Source organism: Trachemys scripta, chromosome 5 (genome assembly GCF_013100865.1).
Source record: "Trachemys scripta elegans isolate TJP31775 chromosome 5, CAS_Tse_1.0, whole genome shotgun sequence".
Lineage (NCBI taxonomy): Eukaryota > Metazoa > Chordata > Testudines > Emydidae > Trachemys > Trachemys scripta.
This window is the reverse complement of record NC_048302.1, coordinates 68,347,818-68,366,420: the sequence shown is the minus strand read 5'-3', so window position 1 is coordinate 68,366,420 and position 18,603 is coordinate 68,347,818. Positions and strand designations below refer to the sequence as shown.

The 18,603-nt window shown below is 44.2% G+C and overlaps 1 protein-coding gene across 3 annotated transcripts in view; it reads left to right on the top strand.

Annotated features, from left to right (window-relative positions):
- SH3RF1 (SH3 domain containing ring finger 1) overlaps positions 1–18,603 on the top strand; it is a 159,577-nt gene that overhangs the window by 133,872 nt on the left and 7,102 nt on the right. For all 3 annotated transcript variants that reach the window (XM_034770971.1, XM_034770972.1, XM_034770970.1), the window contains exon 11: positions 2,160–2,500. In XM_034770971.1, coding sequence (XP_034626862.1) covers positions 2,160–2,500 — 341 coding nt within the window. The remainder of the gene's footprint in view (positions 1–2,159; positions 2,501–18,603) is intronic.

The window sequence follows — 18,603 nt, the reverse complement described above, 5'->3', positions numbered from 1 at the left end:
CTTTTAAACCATGTTTTATATTTTAAAAGGTAAACTCACCTGAGGTCCCTTCCATGGGGTCATGGTCTTGGGTACTGGCTTGGGAGGGTACTTCAGTCAGGCTGAGAAAAAGATCTTCGCAAGCTCGTCCTCGTCCTCGTCCTCCTCCTCCCCGTCCGCAGAATCCTCAGGTGTAGCTGATGAGATTACCCCGGCCTCGGATTCCACGGTCAGAGGTGGGGTAGTGGTGGCGGCCCCCGCCAGAATTGCATGCAGCTCAGTGTAGAAGCGGCATGTCTGCAGCTCTGACCCGGAGCGACCGTTTGCCTCCTTTGTTATCTGATAGGCTTGTCTGAGCTCCTTAACTTTCACGCAGCACTGCTCTGAGTCCCTATTGTGGCCTGTCTCCATCATGCCCTTGGAGATTTTTTCAAAAGTTTTGGCATTTCGTTTTTTCAAACGAAGTTCTGCTAGCACTGAATCCTCTCCCCATATAGCGATCAGATCCAGTACCTCCCGTACGGTCCATGCTGGTGCTCTTTTTTGATTATCGGCCTGCATGGTTACCTGTGTTGATGAGCTCTCTGTGGTCACCTGTGCTCTCCTGTGCTGGGCAAACAGGAAATAAAATTCAAATGTTCGCGGGGCTTTTCCTGTCTACCTGGCCAGTGCATCCGAGTTCAGATTGCTGTCCAGAGCGGTCACAGTGGTGCACTGTGGGGTAGCTCCCGGAGGTCAATACCATCGAATTGCAGCCACACTAATCCTAATTCAAAATGACAATATCGATTTCGTCGGGGAGGAGTACAGAAATCAATTTTAAGAGCCCTTTATTTCGAAATAAATGGCTTCGTTGTGTGGACGGGTGCAGGGTTAATTAGATATAACGCTGCTAAATTTGAATTAAACTCATAGTGTAGATCAGGCCTTAGGAAAGATGTGGACAAATTGGAGAAAGTCAAGAGGAGAGCAACAATATGAGAAAAGGTTTAGAAAACCTGACCAATCAAGAAAGGTTAAAAAACATGTGCATGTTTATTTTTGTAGAAAAGAAGACTGAGGGGAGACCTGTTAGTCTTCAGATATATTAAGGGCTGTTATAAAGAGGATAGTAATCAATTGTTTTCCATGTCCATTGAACATAGGACATGAAGTAATGGTCTTAATCTACTGCAAGAGAGATTTAGGTTAGATTTTAGGAAAAGCTTTTCTAACTATAAGGGTAGTTAAGATCTGGAATAGGCTGCCAAGGGAGGTTGTGGAATCCCCGTAATTGGAGATTCTATAAGAACAGATTGGACAAGCACCTGTCAGGGATGGTCTAGGTTTACTTGGTCCTTGCCTCAGAGCAAGAAGCTGCACTTGATGACTTCTTGAGGTCCTTTCTATCTCTACATTTCTATGATTCTATAGTCTTCAGGGGTTTCTGTCTGAGCAAGTAAAAAGAATGTTTACAGTTCTTCCTTGTAACAAGGATACAAAACACAAACAATTCCCCTCCTGGCAAAATTCTGCTAACCATTCGAGATCCCTGTATGGGGAATAAGGGAGGAAAAATTGGAGGCACTCGTACAAACCACAGGCTGTGGTGCAGATTATCCTCCCTGCTCAGTTTCAGAGGAATCTCTCCTCTTTCCCAGGAATCCTCCCCTCTAACCAAAACTCTCAGCCTCTAATGGCTATCTCTTAAAGAGCCCTCAGCTGACTTCTCCACCCTGTAAACTCCCTTTTAAAGCATAGTGGTTGGTGCTTAAGGCAATCACTTGACTGGGTTATTTTTCTCAGCTAAGTGAAGGAGTTTAGCCCATTTGTGGTCTTGCTTGAGTGAAGGTGCATACATTCCTTTGCAGCAGAAGTGTTTTTTCTTTTTGGTTACTAAAAAACCAGTACTGTATTCTTACAGCAGAAATTAGAAAAAGACATTTCTTTCTCTAGTAATTTTTGCAGCCAAAGGCATTTATTTAATGGAAACAATGTATAACACTATTTAGTTCGCTAGATTTAATCAAAATGATTGATGATTTGTGGAGGTCTCAAAGTATCTGTCCTTGTTAACTCAGTCCTCTGAGATCAAAATGACCATGTATTTTAAAAAAACTGTATTTCAGTTCGTCATTGTCCTCCAAATATCTCTTGTTTTAAAATGACTTTAATTTATACTCTTTATTTTTGCTTAACAGAAAGAAAAAAAAGGTTTGCTGAAGTTGCTTTCTGGAGCATCTACCAAACGCAAGCCCCGAGTGTCACCTCCATCATCACCAACTCTGGAGGTTGAACAAGCAGCTGTAGAGATGGCCCTGCAGGGCGCAGTAGGGCCTGAGGTTCCATCAGCTGTCAGCCATGGCAGAGCTGGATCCTGTCCTGTGAACAATGAAATCTCTGCAGCAGCACTAGCACAGGAGACTCTGCATCGGAAAACAAGTTCTTTGGATTCCAGTATTCCTGTAGCACCTCCCCCCCGGCAGCCATGTTCCTCCTTGGGCTCAGTCCAGAATGAATCCAGGCCTGTTGTTTGTGAAAGGTAAATCATCACATATGGCTAAACTGAGACGAACCGGCAGCATTCAACAATATTTATTAGAGCTGGCAGAAATTATTCAAAATGTTTACATTTTGAAAATTTTAACAAAAAAAATTGACAATTTTCATGGGTTTTTTTTCTGGATGTTTAACAAACTGTAAAGCCATTCATAATGTTTTGATTTTTTTAAAAATTCCATTGATGTTTTAAAAAAAATTCTTAATATTTTTTTCTCAGTTTATCAACTGGCTATAATACATATATATTTTTACTTTCTTTACGTTATTTAAAGGTTCTGGGACCTATAAGCACTCAGATACTATAGTGGAGGGCAAAGTATAAAAACCTTGACAGATAACTTATGTATATGCTTAACTTTATCACTATGAATAGTCCCATTAGTGCGTAAAGTTCAGTATAAGTCTTTGCAGGATCAGGTCCTTGCTTCTGAATAGCCTTAAGCCGGAAACGTGTTAATAAGCTGTTGCAAGGTATTATCATTGCCCTAATGTCCTACTACCGTGTTGCTGACTCTGAATCTCAGTGACATAGGGTATCTTCTCCTTTGAGACACCCGTACCTATCTATTTCTGTAACATCTAGAAAAAATATAATATAGTTGCACGATTTGATTAATAGTTCTACGAATGAACACTTGTCTTAATGCAAACTCCAATGGTGTTAGCCAATGTTGGGGGAAATAATTGATGTTTGATAGTAAATGCTTCACTGTCTGTGTATAGTTTTAAGCTTTGACCTGATCCTGTAATTCACTACATGCGGGCATGCCACTGTGTCTACACAGAACCCCATTGATTGTAGGCTACTAAAAACATTACACATTACCTGGTGGTCTACAAGTTCCCATTTCTTCTGTTGTCTGGCTTCTGTCTTAATCACACAGTTAAATTTGTGAAGAGGTAATTATTTATTCTGTTTAACTTGAATCCATAAAAATGTCTATTTCATACATGATTCAAAGGTAGATTTACATTTTTCTGTTAGAATATATAGATACATTTTTAAACTGTTTTAAAATCACATCCTTTCATTCTAATTTCTCCTAAATCTACATGGAACAGTAATGATGAACATTTTTTTAAATTAATATTTACATTAAATAACACATTTTAGAAAGATCCTATCTAATCTTATGTACTCTCATTCTATAATTGGTACCAGACTAAACTGCTATCCCAAAACCATGCCCCTTCCAATCATACATTTATTATCTTTCATCAAATGTACTTTAAATGAAGTTTCAACCTTTACACTGGTTTCTCATTGTCCCTTCTTTTGAAGGATTAATTTCTCCCTCTCTGTGGCTGCTCTAGTCAGATGTTTCCATTGCTCTAGGCCAGGGTACTTGTTCGCTATTTCATAAGAATACATTGCTTACATTGCACTTGAAGTCTTCATAGTATTTGACAAGCTTTAATTAAACTTTCTAAACCCTCCGTGAAGTAGGTAAAGTGTTACCTTGTGAGGAGAACTGGATGACGGGGGAGAACTAAATTGTTGATACAATAACATGTTTAACAAAAAAGGAAGAAAATGTATTCTTGAAGATAAAATAAACAAAACCAAAATGTAATAAACAGTGAAATATCCAGCAAGATCATACTTTCTTCTGGTTTACAGTTCCAATCCCAGGTGCCAAGCTGTTTGAAAAAGACCTAGGCTTTGGGGTAAAATTATCAGAAGTGCCCAGGACTTTCAGTGAGACTTAGGCCTGGTCTACATTACAAAGTTATGCTCCTAAGTGCCTCAGACCAGGTCTGTGCCTAAAACTTAGGTCAACATATCGACATAGCTCAGAGGTATGAAAAATTCACTCCCTCAAGAGACCTAGTTAAGCCATTGCAAAGTCTAATGTACACTCCGATAGGTCAACGCAAGAATGTTTCTGTCAATTTAGCTACTGCCTCTTGAGGGGATGGATTAACTACAAGCTTGGACAAACCCCTTCCGTTGTTGTAGCAAGTGTCTACGGTGACGTAGCTGCAGTGACGTGGTTGTGCTGTGGTAACATGTCTAGTGTAGACATAGCCATAGTCACTTTTCATAAATGGGACTTAGACTCCTTTTTGAAAATGTTACTATTTATGTTTTAATCAGATTTCCCAATAGATGTGCCTTGCTTAAAGGCACAGTAATAAACTCCCACCATAAATCCATAGCTTTTACATACACTAAGAGTATACACTTTAATTACACCAGGAAACTTTTCCCATCTATCCTACAGAAAGAAATGGTTTAAAAAAACAACAACCAACTGCACAATTAGGAGAGAAATTAAATATTGCATTCATAAAGAGTAAGTGGTTCAGCACACTTGACATCAAACCAAATCAAACCTACATGGTGAGGGTTTGCAGACAATCCTTCTTGCTTTGGCATCCCTAGCTGTCCCTGGGAAGGAAGTGACAGAAATGAGACTACTTCTTTGAGTGCTTGTTCATGTTGAGTCCAATCAGGTGTGTGAACGCGCATGTGCACAGTAGCCAAAAGATTTTTCCCTAGCAGCAATGATAGGGTCAGCCTGGGCGCCCCCTGGAGTCTAGCCTTCATGGCGCCCAATATAGAGTCCTGCCCCTCCCTTAGTTCCTTCCTACCGCCAGTGACAGTTGCTGGAACTTCCCTTGCTCTTGCTCTGGCAAATGACTTAGCAGTTCGATTCCTGTTGTACTCACCTTGTTTATTCAGATAGTGTAGTTTAGTATAGTTAGTTAGTCAGTTGTAAGTTTTATTTATGGGGATTTCCCCCCGTTTCTTCCCCTTATTTGTTGCAACTGGGGCATGCCACAGTCCCGGGCTTCAAGACCTGCAAGGACAGCACAAAGCGCATGCCAAAAAATGACCCCCACACACACCTCCTGTTTACGGTGTCTGGGCGAGGGTCATCAAAAAGACTGCTGTGAATTCCAACCAAGAACACTGAAAGAGAGAGCAGCAGTTTAAAATTCTCCTCCTGGAGGCAGGTCTTCAACTGCAGTCAGACCCCGGTTCCAGGGATCCCACCATCAGCACATCTTCTTCAGCACACCAACGCCCTCTTCAAGAGACCAGGTGCCGAAGAGAGAGACAGCCAAGGATTCTAGGCACTGTCATGGAGCGTCTCGGGGACACTCCAGCCTTCGGCACCGGTCCCAATCACCAGTGCAGAAGAAGGAGGATCGAAAGAGGCTGATCCCTTTTGCCTAGATCCAGAGACCAGCCATCAGTGGCACCACAGTCGGACCACAGCTCCAAGGCTCAGGGAGCAGCCATGTCGACTTTTGCCCAAGCGAGGCAGTTGAGTCCAGGCCCATCCCACTCGCCGAACCCCTTGGAGAGCCTGCCTCTTTCATCCATTCCTGAGGCAGCACAGGACCTGCTCAGACTCTTGGCACCACTCTCGCCCCTGAGGCAGGAGAAGGCGTAGTCACTGCAGGCTCCATCCCACACTGTGCAGTCAAAGGGAAAGCTGGTTATGATGTCGTGCCGCTCCCCATCGCCTCGGCAACCACAGATGCCAGCGCCTCCCTCCAGGGAGCGCAGTCAGTCCCCAGATTCCCGACACTCCACATTGAGAGGTGCAGCACCACCGTGGTCCTCGAATTCAGAGACTTCCAAATCAGAGTCGGACTCGTACCGCTCCGACTACAGCTGGGTCAGAAGATCAAGCTCAAGGCACCGCAGGAGGTCCCAGCCGATGCAGTGGGCCCCTCAATGGCAGAACCTAGCACAGTGGCCCTTCTGCACTCCATGGGCTTTCCACCAAGCTCAGGGTCGGAGCCAAGGATCTCGCTTGGGTGCTGCTTCAGTCACGTCTGCAACCTTTGTCCCACCACGTCCAGCGGCTGAGCAGTTACCTCCGGCATCGATGCCAGCAACCGTGGCACTGTTGCCGACATCGGCGCCAACTGCGGTGCTGCTTTTGATAATGTCCTCGACTCCGGAGGTGTCAACAGCTCAGGTTATGGCACCAACCGCGCCTTTGGCACCAACTACGCTGCTGGCGCCATTATAGATGCTGCCTGCACTGATGTTGATTACCATCATGGTGCAGACACACCATCAGACAGCACCGCCGGCACTGGAGTGGGGGCTGGCATCGACGGCTGTGCCTGCGCCTTTCACGGCGCTGAGACCAGACCATCCCACCACTGTCCCCACCAGCTCAAGTGATCCCTCCGGCAGGGATGGAAGCGAGCAACTATCTCCCTTGGTGGCCTCCTTCTCCTCATCTTCCCCAGATGAGGCGCTTGCAGACACTGCTATTGCCCCAGCTCTGAAAGACTCTGGAGTGTAGCAGCAGTTGCTGCACTAGGTCGCACAGGGTCTGGGCATTAAGACGGAGGAAGTTGTAGATGATGCAGACCCTATGGTGGACTTCGTGGCCACTTTGGGCCCTTCCTGTATTGCTTTACCACTCATCAAAACTATCACGGGCATGACCAAGACCCTGTGGCAGACCCCAGCCTTTCTGGCGCCTACCGCCAAGCACAATGAACGGCAGTACTTTGTGCCCTCCAAGGGCTATGAACATCTATACGCTCACCCACAACCTGACTCTCTGGAGGTGGACGCCACTAATCAGCGAGAGAGGCAGCGTTTCCAGGACCCTTACCCCAAGAATAGGGATGTAAAAAAACTGGACCTATTCGGGCAGATGGTATGCACCACGGGGGGACTGCAACTCCGCATTTCCAACCAACAGGCCATCGTCAGCAGGTATGCCTACAATACCTGATAGGCATTGGCTACCTTTACAGAGTTACTTCCCTCGGACTCCCAGGCTGAACTCTCGGCTTTGGTTGAGCGGGGGAGATTGATCTCCAGGGCATCTCTGCAAGCAGCGCTTGATGGGGCAGACGCTGCCACTAGAGTCATGGCCAGGGGTGTAGTCATGAGAAGGGGCTCATGGCTCCAGGTCTCAGGTCTCCCCTTTGAGTTCCAACAAACCATACAGGACCTGCCTTTCAAAGGTGAGACTCTGTTTTCGGAAAAGACAGACAAAAAGCTAAACAGCCTGAAGGACTCCAGAGCCACCCTCAGGTCCCTGGGACTCTACATGCCTTCCACTCAGCAGAGACACTTCCGGCTGCAGCCCATTCAGAGGTTCGGTCAGCAGAACCACCAGGATGGCTCCAGAAGGTGGAACGGAAGTGGCAGTAAAAGGCCGCGCCAACCTTCTGGCCAGAGCTTGGGACAACAAAAGCCATCTTCGGGACATAATCCTGCCTGTTGAAGGCATGGTCAAGGACGGTGTACCACACCTGGAAATGGATCCACCCCGCCTTACCTTCTTGTCCTGACTATCCCCTTTCTACCGTGCATGGTCCGTTATTACCTCAGACCGATGGGTTCTCGGCACTGTAGAGAGGGGATACTCCATCCAATTCTGTGGCCTGCCACCCTTCCACCCCCCTTTCCCGTCCCTCTTCTGGGACTCTTCTCACTAACAACTCGTTATCCAGGAAGTGCAGTCGCTCCTCTCTCTAGTGGCAGTGGAGAAGGTTTCTCAGGAGCACAGGGGCGATGGTTTTTACTCCTGGTATTTCCTAATACCGAAAGCCAAAGGCGGCCTCAGGCCCATCCTGGACCTGCAGGAACTCAACAAGTTTATAAAGAAACTAAAGTTCCACGTAGTCTCTCTGGCCTCCATCATTCCCTCATTGGATCCAGCAGACTGGTATGCCGCCCTCAACTTGTAAGATGCATACTTTAATATTGCGATCACTCAGTCCCACAAGAAGTACCTCAGGTTCGTGGTGAACAACACCCACTATCAATTCACAGTCCTTCCGTTCGGCCTGTCAGCAGCACCTCAGGTTTTCACCAACTGTATGGCAGTCGTCGCTGCATTTCTGCACAGGCACCAGGTTCAGGTGTTTCCTTACCTTGAAGAATGGCTGATTAATGGCCGCTCCAAGACCCAAGTGGAGGCTCAGGTCAAGTTTATCAGAGCCACCTTCGTAAACCTGGGTCTCCTTTTAAACAAAGCAAAGTCCACTCTGCCCCCATTCAGAGGATAGAGTTTATAGGGGCAGTATTGGACTTGACCCAGGCCAGGGCATACCTGCCTCAAGCCAGGTTTCAGGCCCTGACTGATACCATTCGAGGCCTCAGACAGTTTCCCACCACCACAGCAAGAAACTGCCTGAAGCTTCTGGGCCACATGCGGCTTGTACCTACATGGTGCAGCATGCTACTCAGACTTCGACCTCTTCAGTCATGGCTGGCATCAGTGTACCACCTGGCCAGAGACAGCCTGGACAGGATAGTGACCCTACCTCGCTCGGTCCTCAACTCCCTTCCGTGGTGGCTCGACCCTCAGGAGGTATGCTCTGGGATCCCCTTCGCCAGTCCGCAGCTGTCCCTGTCTCTAGGGATGGATGCATCAGACGTGGGCTGGGGAAGCACATCAAGGAGAACAAAGGACTCAAGGTCTTTGGTCTCAGGCGTATCCGGCTCTCCACATCAACGTCAAAGAACTGAGAGCATACCTAATGGGACAATGTCAGTCATGATGGACAACACCACTGCAATGTTCTATATCAACAAACTGTGGGTGCATATTCCTGTCCCGTGTGCCAGGAAGTCCTCATGCTGTGGGACTTCTCTGTAGAACATTCAATACACCTGCAAGCGTCGTACCTCCGAGGGATACAAAATGAGCTGGCAGATCACCTCAGCAGGTCGTTTCGTGACCACAAGTGATCCCTTCACCTGGATGTCACGATTTCAATGTTTCAGATAGACCTATTCGCCACGCAACACAACAAAAAGTTGTTCCTTTCAGAATCATAGCCCGGGCTCCAGGGCGCACATGTTCCTCCTCTGCTGGGAGGTTGTCTCCTACATGCCTTTCCGCCCATACCACTCGTTCACAAGATGCTCCTCAAGATCCGGAGGGAACGAACACAGGTTATATTGATAGCTCCAGCATGCCCCATCAGCACTGGTACACATCTCTCCTAGACCTGTCCGTGGAAGCCCCGGTCACCCTTCCACTCTTCCCAGACGTTCTGACACAGTGCTGCTCATTCTGGGCTACCTTCTCCATCTGAAGCAGCAGGGGCTTTCGTTGCCTTCAATAAGGGTGCACTTAGCCGCCATATTGGCCTTCCGTCCGGGTGGGGGGGGGGGGGCGCTCGGTGTTTGCTGACCCTGTGGTCAGCCGATTTTTAAAAGGACTCAACAGACTGTACCCTCACGTCCGACAGCCTGTCCCATCCTGGGACCTCAACCTGGTCCAATATTGAGCGCAATGAAGGCACGACTTCAGAGGGCACCCAGACAGACCCTATGGTTGTTGCCAGGGAAAAATGGACTGGGTACTGTGCGCCTTCACACGCGCATACACCTGATTGGAAAGGACATGAACAACACATCTCAAAGAACAACAGTTATGAGAAAGTGAGTAACCATTTTTTCCCTCCAACCCTTTCACAGATGCTCCACATATGAATCCTCAAAATGACAAATTGGTCTACTTTGGTAGACAAATTGGTCCCACTTCATTAGGTCAGTGGCACATGCACCTTCATGTATCTTTAATTTAAATCTGGAAGGAATTGAAGGTATGTCTATACTAGAAACACTTCCAAGGCACAGCTGCACTGCTGCAGTGTAGACACTACAGTGACAGAAGGGGTTCTTCAGTCACTGTAGTAAATCTACCTCCCTCACAAGGCAGTAGCTAGGTAAACGGAAGAATTCTTCTGTCAACCTAGCACTGTCTTCTCTGCAGCTTAGGTCAGTTTAATTGCATTGCCCAGGGTGTGAAATTTTTCACAGTCCTGAGTGATATAGTTCAGCTGACCTAACTTTGTAGTGTAGACCAACCTTGGGACACAAAGAGGTTAAGTGACTTTGCCTAGCCTTGCTGCAAGTTTGTGACAGAGTTTGGAACGATATTAAGGAGTTTCTGTCTCCTAATGAAATGCTTTAGACCGTGCTGTGTCCCTGTCCACAGGCTTTACTGTGGGTAATAAATCTCCTCTTTCCACTCTGCTGCACTTTAAGGCGGGGAGTGAGGCACAAGTATCTCACCGATGCTGTACACTGCTGTTTCTCTCAGACTAACACAGTTCCTTCAGGTGCATCATTTTCCTGTTTATTAAAAAAAACCCACAAAACAGAATCCCTGAAATAGTTTTCTTGCTGTTTTAGTAAGGCTTATTTCAGAGAAGCATGCTATTTCAAGGGAAGCCATGTTGTACCCTGTCAAGGCTGCTTCCTCACTCTGAACTTTAGGGTACAGATGTGGGGGCCTGCAAGAAAACTTCTAAGCTTAACTACCAGCTTAGATCTGGTCCACTGCCACCACTCCCAATGTGCCAATTCCCTTCCTGGGTAGCCTTGAGAGAGACTTCACCAATTCCCTGGTGAATACAGATCCAAACCCCTTGGATCTTAAAACAAGGAGAAATTAACCAGCCCCCCTCCTTTCTCCCACCAACTCCTGGTGGATCAAGATCCAACCTCCTTGGATCTAAAAACAAGGAAAAATAAATCAGGTTCTTAAAAAGAAGGCTTTTAATTAAAGAAAAAGGTAAAAATCATCTCTGTAAAATCAAGAGGGAAAACAACTTTACAGGGTAATCAAACTTAAAGAGCCCAGAGGAATCTCCTCTAGCCTTAGGTTCAAAGTTACAGCAAACAGAGGTAAACACCCTCGAAAAAGGTACATTTACAAGTTGAGAAAACAAAGATAAAACTAACACGCCTTGCCTGACTGTTTACTTACAAGTTTGAAATATGAGAGACTTGTTCAGAAAGATTTGGAGAGCCTGGATTGATGTCTGGTCCATCTTAGTCCCAAGAGCGAACAACCACCAAAACAAAGAGCACAAACAAAAGCCTTCCCCCCCCCCCCCCAAGTTTTTTTTTTTTTTTTTTTCCCTTATTGGTCCTTTGGGTCAGGTGTCAGCCAGGTTACCTGAGCTTCTTAACCCTTTACAGGGAAAAGGATTTTGGAGTCTCTGGCCAGGAGGGATTTTATAGTATTGTACACAGGAGGGCTGTTACCCTTCCCTTCATAGTTATGACATACCCTTGTATAAATACAAAGAGAATTTAATTTAGTCAGCAGAATTTTGTTTTAGTTACTTGCCGATATTTTCTATAAAAGTTAAAGCGGAATTTCAGTGTCCAATTTTTTTATGGGACGGATGGGTTAAGTAAGTTTTAGAGTACTATAATTACAACTCTCAGATCCTGCAGTGGTGAAAAAGGCCTGATCTTGAACTCAAATACACGTCACTGCATATCCCAAATTATAATACAAGCAAACTCTTTCATCCAGACGCAGTGCAGGGCAGCGGTAATTTTGTTCTGTGATTTAAGTGGCTCCTGTCATTTTATTCGCCACAAAATGACTGGTGTGACATGAATCTCCTGAACATACAAAGCGACCTTAGCTGGCAACAGTTTTCACTAAGGATGTAAGAGCTGGTCTGACAATGTAGAAAACTGTTGAGGAATTAGCTCCTGAGGGGAGTTGATATCCATAGAGGGAGTCCATTTAAGGACTGATTGGGAGGAAGTTATTTGAGACAGTGGGGCAGGGGTGAGCCATGAAGGGGTGTCAAATAATTAGCAGAACCAAGATTTTGGCCTTAGTTGGTGGGAATTGAAAATAAAGCTTAATAAATTTCTATGATGTTAACTTATAATAGCAATATCATCTTTGTCCTGTTCTCTTGCATGTGAGAAATTGGGACATTTATCTATTTGGATATAAGATTACTGATTCAGAAAACGGAGGGGTACAGATAATATTGCCAAAAAAATCTGGTACAGTTAGCTTGGAGGTAAACCCATGTTTTATGGCTAATGAAACACAGTAATAAATTGGGCGGTAGAGAGAAAACATGCAAGAAATTTATCTTTTTTTCTTATGATGCTGACCGTAGAGATTTAGAAAAGATCAGGAATGTCAATATTGTAAATGAAAAGAGGACAGAAAAAACTGTGAAGACAAAAATATTTCACAAATATCAAGTGCCATGAAGACTGTGAAATGAAACAAGCTCTTTTAGGGACATTGAGGGGAAATGTGTGACAGGTTGCATATTTCTGGGAAGTTTTAAAAGATTTTTCATCATTGACTGATTAAGAGAATGATGAAGACATTCCAGAAACAGATAAATTTCCCTAAGGGGGTCAGAAAAAAAAAAAGAAGGAAAGGAAATGTAACAAAGAAACGGGTTGGGAAGGGAAGCAGGGAACAGTGTTTAAAAGGCAAATTAAGTCAGGTCCCAGGACCAGATAGCTCATATTCCAAAATTCTAATGATAGTAGAGAATGAATTAAAACACATCAGACGCTTCATTCACAACAGAAGAGATATTCACAGGCTGGAAGCAAACTAATATAACAGCCATAATTTAAAAAGGGACCAATGGAGACCCAGGGTACCACAGACCATTAACTCTGGCTTTCAGACTGGGAAAGATTTTAGAGTTATTCAACAGGGACAGGCAGTAGGACAACACTTGGAAGGGTTCAAACACATTAAAGTAGACATACTTTTCCAAAGGGGAGATCATGCTTAACAAATGTAATTAATTTCTTCAAGGAATTGACAATGAACTGATGGGGTGAACCAGCTGACACAGTGTAGTTGGGCATCAAGAAGTCTTAAAAATTAACAAGTATTTCATAGACGATTAAATATTTAACTTGAGCAGAGCCTGCCATTCGTGCCAAATAGCTTACAGGTGTAAGCAGAGTCAGGATAAGCTCTACCCTGACATCTGGTGGTGAATTATGGCGAGTGTGGAAAAGAACTCCAGGGGCTGATCTTGTTTGCATAGGCACACCCACTCGCCTGGCATGAAACCACAGCAACTCAAAGTGGTTACTTTGGCTGGTGTGGGATCCCCAGTTTCTCTGTTATTGGGGCAGGAAGAATAAAGTTTTGTTACCCTGATTCTGTGAATCAAGGCCAGTGGAACTGTTGTATGACAGAAGGACTGAGTGAATCATTCACCATTACCTAGGTAGCATTTGCTTGTCAAGGGGCATGGGTTACAAAACCCAGTGAATTGAGAGAGGATGGGGACAGGTATTGGTACCTGGTGGTGTGGGTCCCTTTTGTGGGCCTGAAACACCAATTGCACCTCCTCCTCCTCTCTCCACTGTTGAATGTCAGAGCTAACTTTGATTCCCTTAGGAGTCTAGTTACAGACTGCTGAGCTGAGTTCACTTTGGGACACTAGTGTACCAGCACTGGGGCTCCCCTACTACTAGCTGAAATCACTAAGAACTGAAATCACTAAGAGCTGAAATCACAAAAGAGCTAAAGCTACTTAAGAGCTGAGATCACTGAGGCTGTGTTAACTAGTGGGGGAGCCTGAAGCTATTGCTAAGCTAACTTAGCTTAGTGGGGGTGAGCGGAGTGGCTCACAGGTCGGTGAGCGGAGCGGCTGGAGGAGCAGCTAGCAGAGCAGAGCCTTGTGGGAGCAGCCCAAGGGACGGCTGGAGCAGAGCGGAGCGGCTCACAGGTCGGTGAGCGGAGCGGCTCGGCTCACAGGTCGGTGAGCGGAGCGGAGCGGCTCGGCTCACAGGTCGGTGAGCGGAGCGGAGCGGCACGGCTCACAGGTCGGTGAGCGGAGCGGAGCGGAGCAGCTGCCGGAGCAGCTGCCAGAGCAGTTCGGGGACGGCAGGAGTGGGACGGCAGGTGGAATGGAGCAGTTCGTGGTGAAGGCTGCAGTGGAACCCCACGGAGAAGCAGCCGGTTGGCCTCGGCTCACGTAAGGTGCCCCTTAACACCCTGCTCGCCCCCCCCTTTTGAACTCTGGGGCTGCACTGATCATGGACAGAGACTTTGGGGGGGGTTGTCGGACTTTTGTGATTCTTGGGTTGCTGGACCCAAGAGACTTTGGGATTGGTGGACTTTTGGGACTTTGGTGATTCTTGGGTCGCTGGTTTCAAGAACCAATGGGAGAGGACACGGCCCAATTTGCTGGGGTGGGTCTTCGCTCATGGTTTGGTCTAAGAACTCTAGTTCTGGTGTTTTTCCAATTTAATGCTGATGTTGTTTACCTCATGTTATTAAACATTTTCTGTTACACTCAGACTCCGTGCTTGCGAGAGGGGAAGTATTGCCTCTTAGAGGCGCCCAGGGGGTGGTATGTAATTGTCCCAGGTCACTGGGTGGGGGCTCGAGCCGGTTTTGCATTGTGTTATTGAAACGGAACCCCTAGATACAGAACCCGGCCCTTGTTGCTGCCAACTTAGATGGGCAGAAGGGTTACACAGGTTATCATTTTCCCTAGTGGAAATGTGTCCATAAACAAATGTTCTCTTGTTATGTCTGTGATGCTTCCTAGGAGTACCCAGGGTTGTGGAATACCTCACTACCACCTGCCCTTAACGTGAGGAATCCTTGACTTCCTGGTGAGGGTCAGCTCCTCAGCTTCATTGGCCACTGGCAACACAAGCCCACCCCTCTAGGCCTACGCAGGCCCCACTATCTCTCTACAGATTAGCCATAGGCACATTCCAACCCCTGAGCCTTCTGAGTGTCTCCCCGGAGTGTCCTGCCCCTGTTGACACTCATGGCTTGTCTACACTTAAAAGGTTGTAGATGCTACATAAATCAACAGGAAGGCTTCTCCTGTTGGCATAGATAATTCCACGTCCCCAAGAGGTGATAGCTATGTCAAATCCCACTCCTGACATAACTTTTTTATGTGGGGAGGGTGGTTTGAGCATTGGCCTGCTAAACCCAGGGCTGTGAGTTCAATCCTTGAGGGGGCCATTTAGGAGTCTGGGGCAAAAATATGTCTGGGGATTGGCCTAGATGACCTCCTGAGGTCCCTTCCAACCCTGATATTCTATGATTCTAGTGAATGGGAAAAGCCGTCCCATCAATATAGCACTGTCTATACCAGGAGTTAGGTTGGTATAACTGTGTCGCTGAGGGGTGTCAACTGTAAACCTTATAGTAGTTAAAGATTTGCTGCTTCTCAAGAAGCAATCCACCCTAGCATATCAGTTACACCTCACACCACAGTCCGTTTAACACGCAACACTTAGATACATTTATGGTGAAAACAAATAAAAATTTATTTAACAAGGTATAGAGATTCAAGTGATGACATGTAGATGTATTGGAAAAAAATTATTACATATAAAATAGAATCATGACACACATTCTAGAACCTAGAGTTACTTAACTAGGTACGTTCTTGTCTTATAGAGCAATGCACACCCAAAGTCTTCCCAGCATTTTACAGCCAGGCTTGGCTGTGATCTTCTGTTCTGGGGAAAAAGTCACGTTCTCAGCTTGCCTCCTTGGTGAAAGATCCAGGGTAGGTCTGTCAAGCGATTAAAAAAATTAATCACGATTAATCGCGTGATTTAAAAAATGAATTGCGATTAATCGCACTGTTAATAATAGAATATCATTTATTTAAATATTTTTGGATGTTTTCTACATTTTCAATTATATTCATTTCAATTACAACACAGAATACAAAGTGTACAGTGCTCACTTTATTTTTGATTACAAGTACTTGCACAGGTTGATTTTTCTTTTTTGGTGGTTCGGGTTCAGTAGTTTCCTCATCGCAGTGTTGCTCTTCTAATACTTTTGAAAGCATGCTCCACACCTCGTCACTCTGAGATTTTGGAAGGCACTTCAGATTCTTAAACCTTGGGTCGAGTGCTGTAGCTATCTCGGATTAGTACCTTCTTTGCATTTTGTCAAATCTGCAGGGAATGTGTTCTTAAAATGATCAACATGTGGTGGGTCATTATCCAAGACTGCTATAACATGCAATATATGGTAGAATGTGGGTAAAACAGAGCAGGGCACATACAGTTCTCCCCCCAAGGAGTTCAGTCACAAATTTAATTAATGCATACTTTTTTTAACAAGCATCATCAGCATGGAAGCATGTTCTCTGGAATGGTGGCTGAAGCATGAAGGGGCATACGAATGTTTAGCATACCTGGCACATAAATACCTTGCAATGCTGGCTACAAAAGTGCCATGCAAATGCCTGTTCTCACTTTCTGGTGACATTGTAAATAAGAAGAGGGCAGCATTATCTCTGGTGAATATAACAAAAAAAATCTACATTTGTAAGTTGCACTTTCACCACACAGAGATTGCACTACAGTACTTGTATGAAAAATACTATTTCTTTTGTTCATCTTTTACAGTGCAAATATATGTAATCAAGAATAATATACACTTTGATTTCAGTTACAACAGAGAATACAATATATATGAAAATGTAGAAAAATATCCAAAATATTTAATAAATTTTAATTGGTATTCTATTGTTTAACAGTGCGATTAAAACTGAGTAATCACGATTTTTTTTTTATTTAATCGCGTGAGTTAACTGTGATTAATCGACAGCCCTAATCCAGGGTTCCTGTTTGCACTACATATATTTCCAAACAATCCATTGTTGTTGTTCAGAAGCTTGATGCCCCCTATAGGTTGTTTTTTCCTGTATTTTCCTTTCTTATAGATTTTGCAATCTCTTAATCAGCATCTGTCTCAGAATGCAAGTAGGGCCATGCACTGGGGGACACAATACACAATGGCCAGACAGGGAGATAATCTGATTACCTGCCTTAAGAACATGTTTTCAATATAGACACAATTGCTTAAATATTATCTCTACATACATTTTGCAATTATTATCATGACTAGTGGGCTACTAGCTCTCAGTAAAGACCTCACATGCCACCCTTTAGTGAATTATTATGCATATATCCAAACCAGGGGATCCCAGTAAAACTCTACGTATCCCTGTGCTCTCTGCCAGTTGGCAGCAAGAGGTTCCTGGGTCACAGTGTCATAAGCCAGGATTTGAACCCAAGTTGACAGAAGTGAAAGGTAATGCATAAACCTGTGGTACTTTTTAGCCTGACTGAATACTTTTCTTTATGAAACTTTCCAGGGTGGATTTAAATCACTAGTCAGGAAGACTCAATTTAATCATGGATTTCTACATAAAAGTTCATTCTTGTTGGTTGTTATAACGTTAATACATATTCTTCACAACTCAGAGATAGATGTAGGTTTCATTTTTAGAAGGTACACACTGTACATTTTTTAAATGATTTATTTTGGAAACTTTTCAGATTAGTTTTACCGCTATATCAGAAAATGAATGATTGGTTATTTCATTTACCAAAGGTAATTGAAGCAGATATTTATGAAGTCATTGGAAGGTGAACTATGTCCAATTCAACAGGTTAATCATTAATATTTGGAGGATTTTCTTGCCATGCTGTATCAGGAGGAGAACATCACGAGACAGATATTTACATTGTTTTATTTAACTAAAACAACAATGTTATGTATTCTGGGTTTTTTCTTCAACAACAAACATATAATATTTTAACAAAACAAGCATATGAATTTTTGAATTTAGTTAAACATTCAAGTTTTTTAAAATCAGATTTGTTTTTGTTAAAATTGTTTTTAACTAAAATAGTTAAATATTTAAAAAAACACAAAAATTAAATCGACTATATCAGGCAGGTCAACATGAGAAACTTAAAATATTGGCTTCTGCAGCTAACTCAGTTGTCTTCACCTTCATTTTCCTATTTGTTCATAATCTGGAAAAGAAAAACAAGCTTTCCTGCTTTTTCAGGTCCCAAATGATTTCTCAATTTGGAATGGATTAGTCCAAAGGAAGAAAATATTCTTTCTACACCGGCAGAAGAAGCTACTGCTGTTAAAAGTGAGATTATCACTTCAACTGTCTCTGAATCCAAGTGCTTAAGTGACTTCCACCAGTTCACTGGTGTGACTTTGTTTAAAATATCATCAGCAAACATATATTTCTTGACTGGTTCACCCTTAGCTCTGAAGTTTATTATAGTTGGCATTATGGAGGGATGATTGCTGGATGTCCATATCATAGCCAACTCCTCTTCTTCAGCAGTTCAGGTTTGACCCTGGTACCGAATATTGAGAATATTTGCAAGAAAATGAGCTGGAGATAGTGCTTGTCCCATTCGTTTTTTTAATGCTTGTAATTTAACTCTATCATTGCATATTTCTCTTTTTAAGATCTCACTCAGTTCCTTCCAAATTTCAACAGCATCAGCAATAAAACATCTGTTTCCCTGCA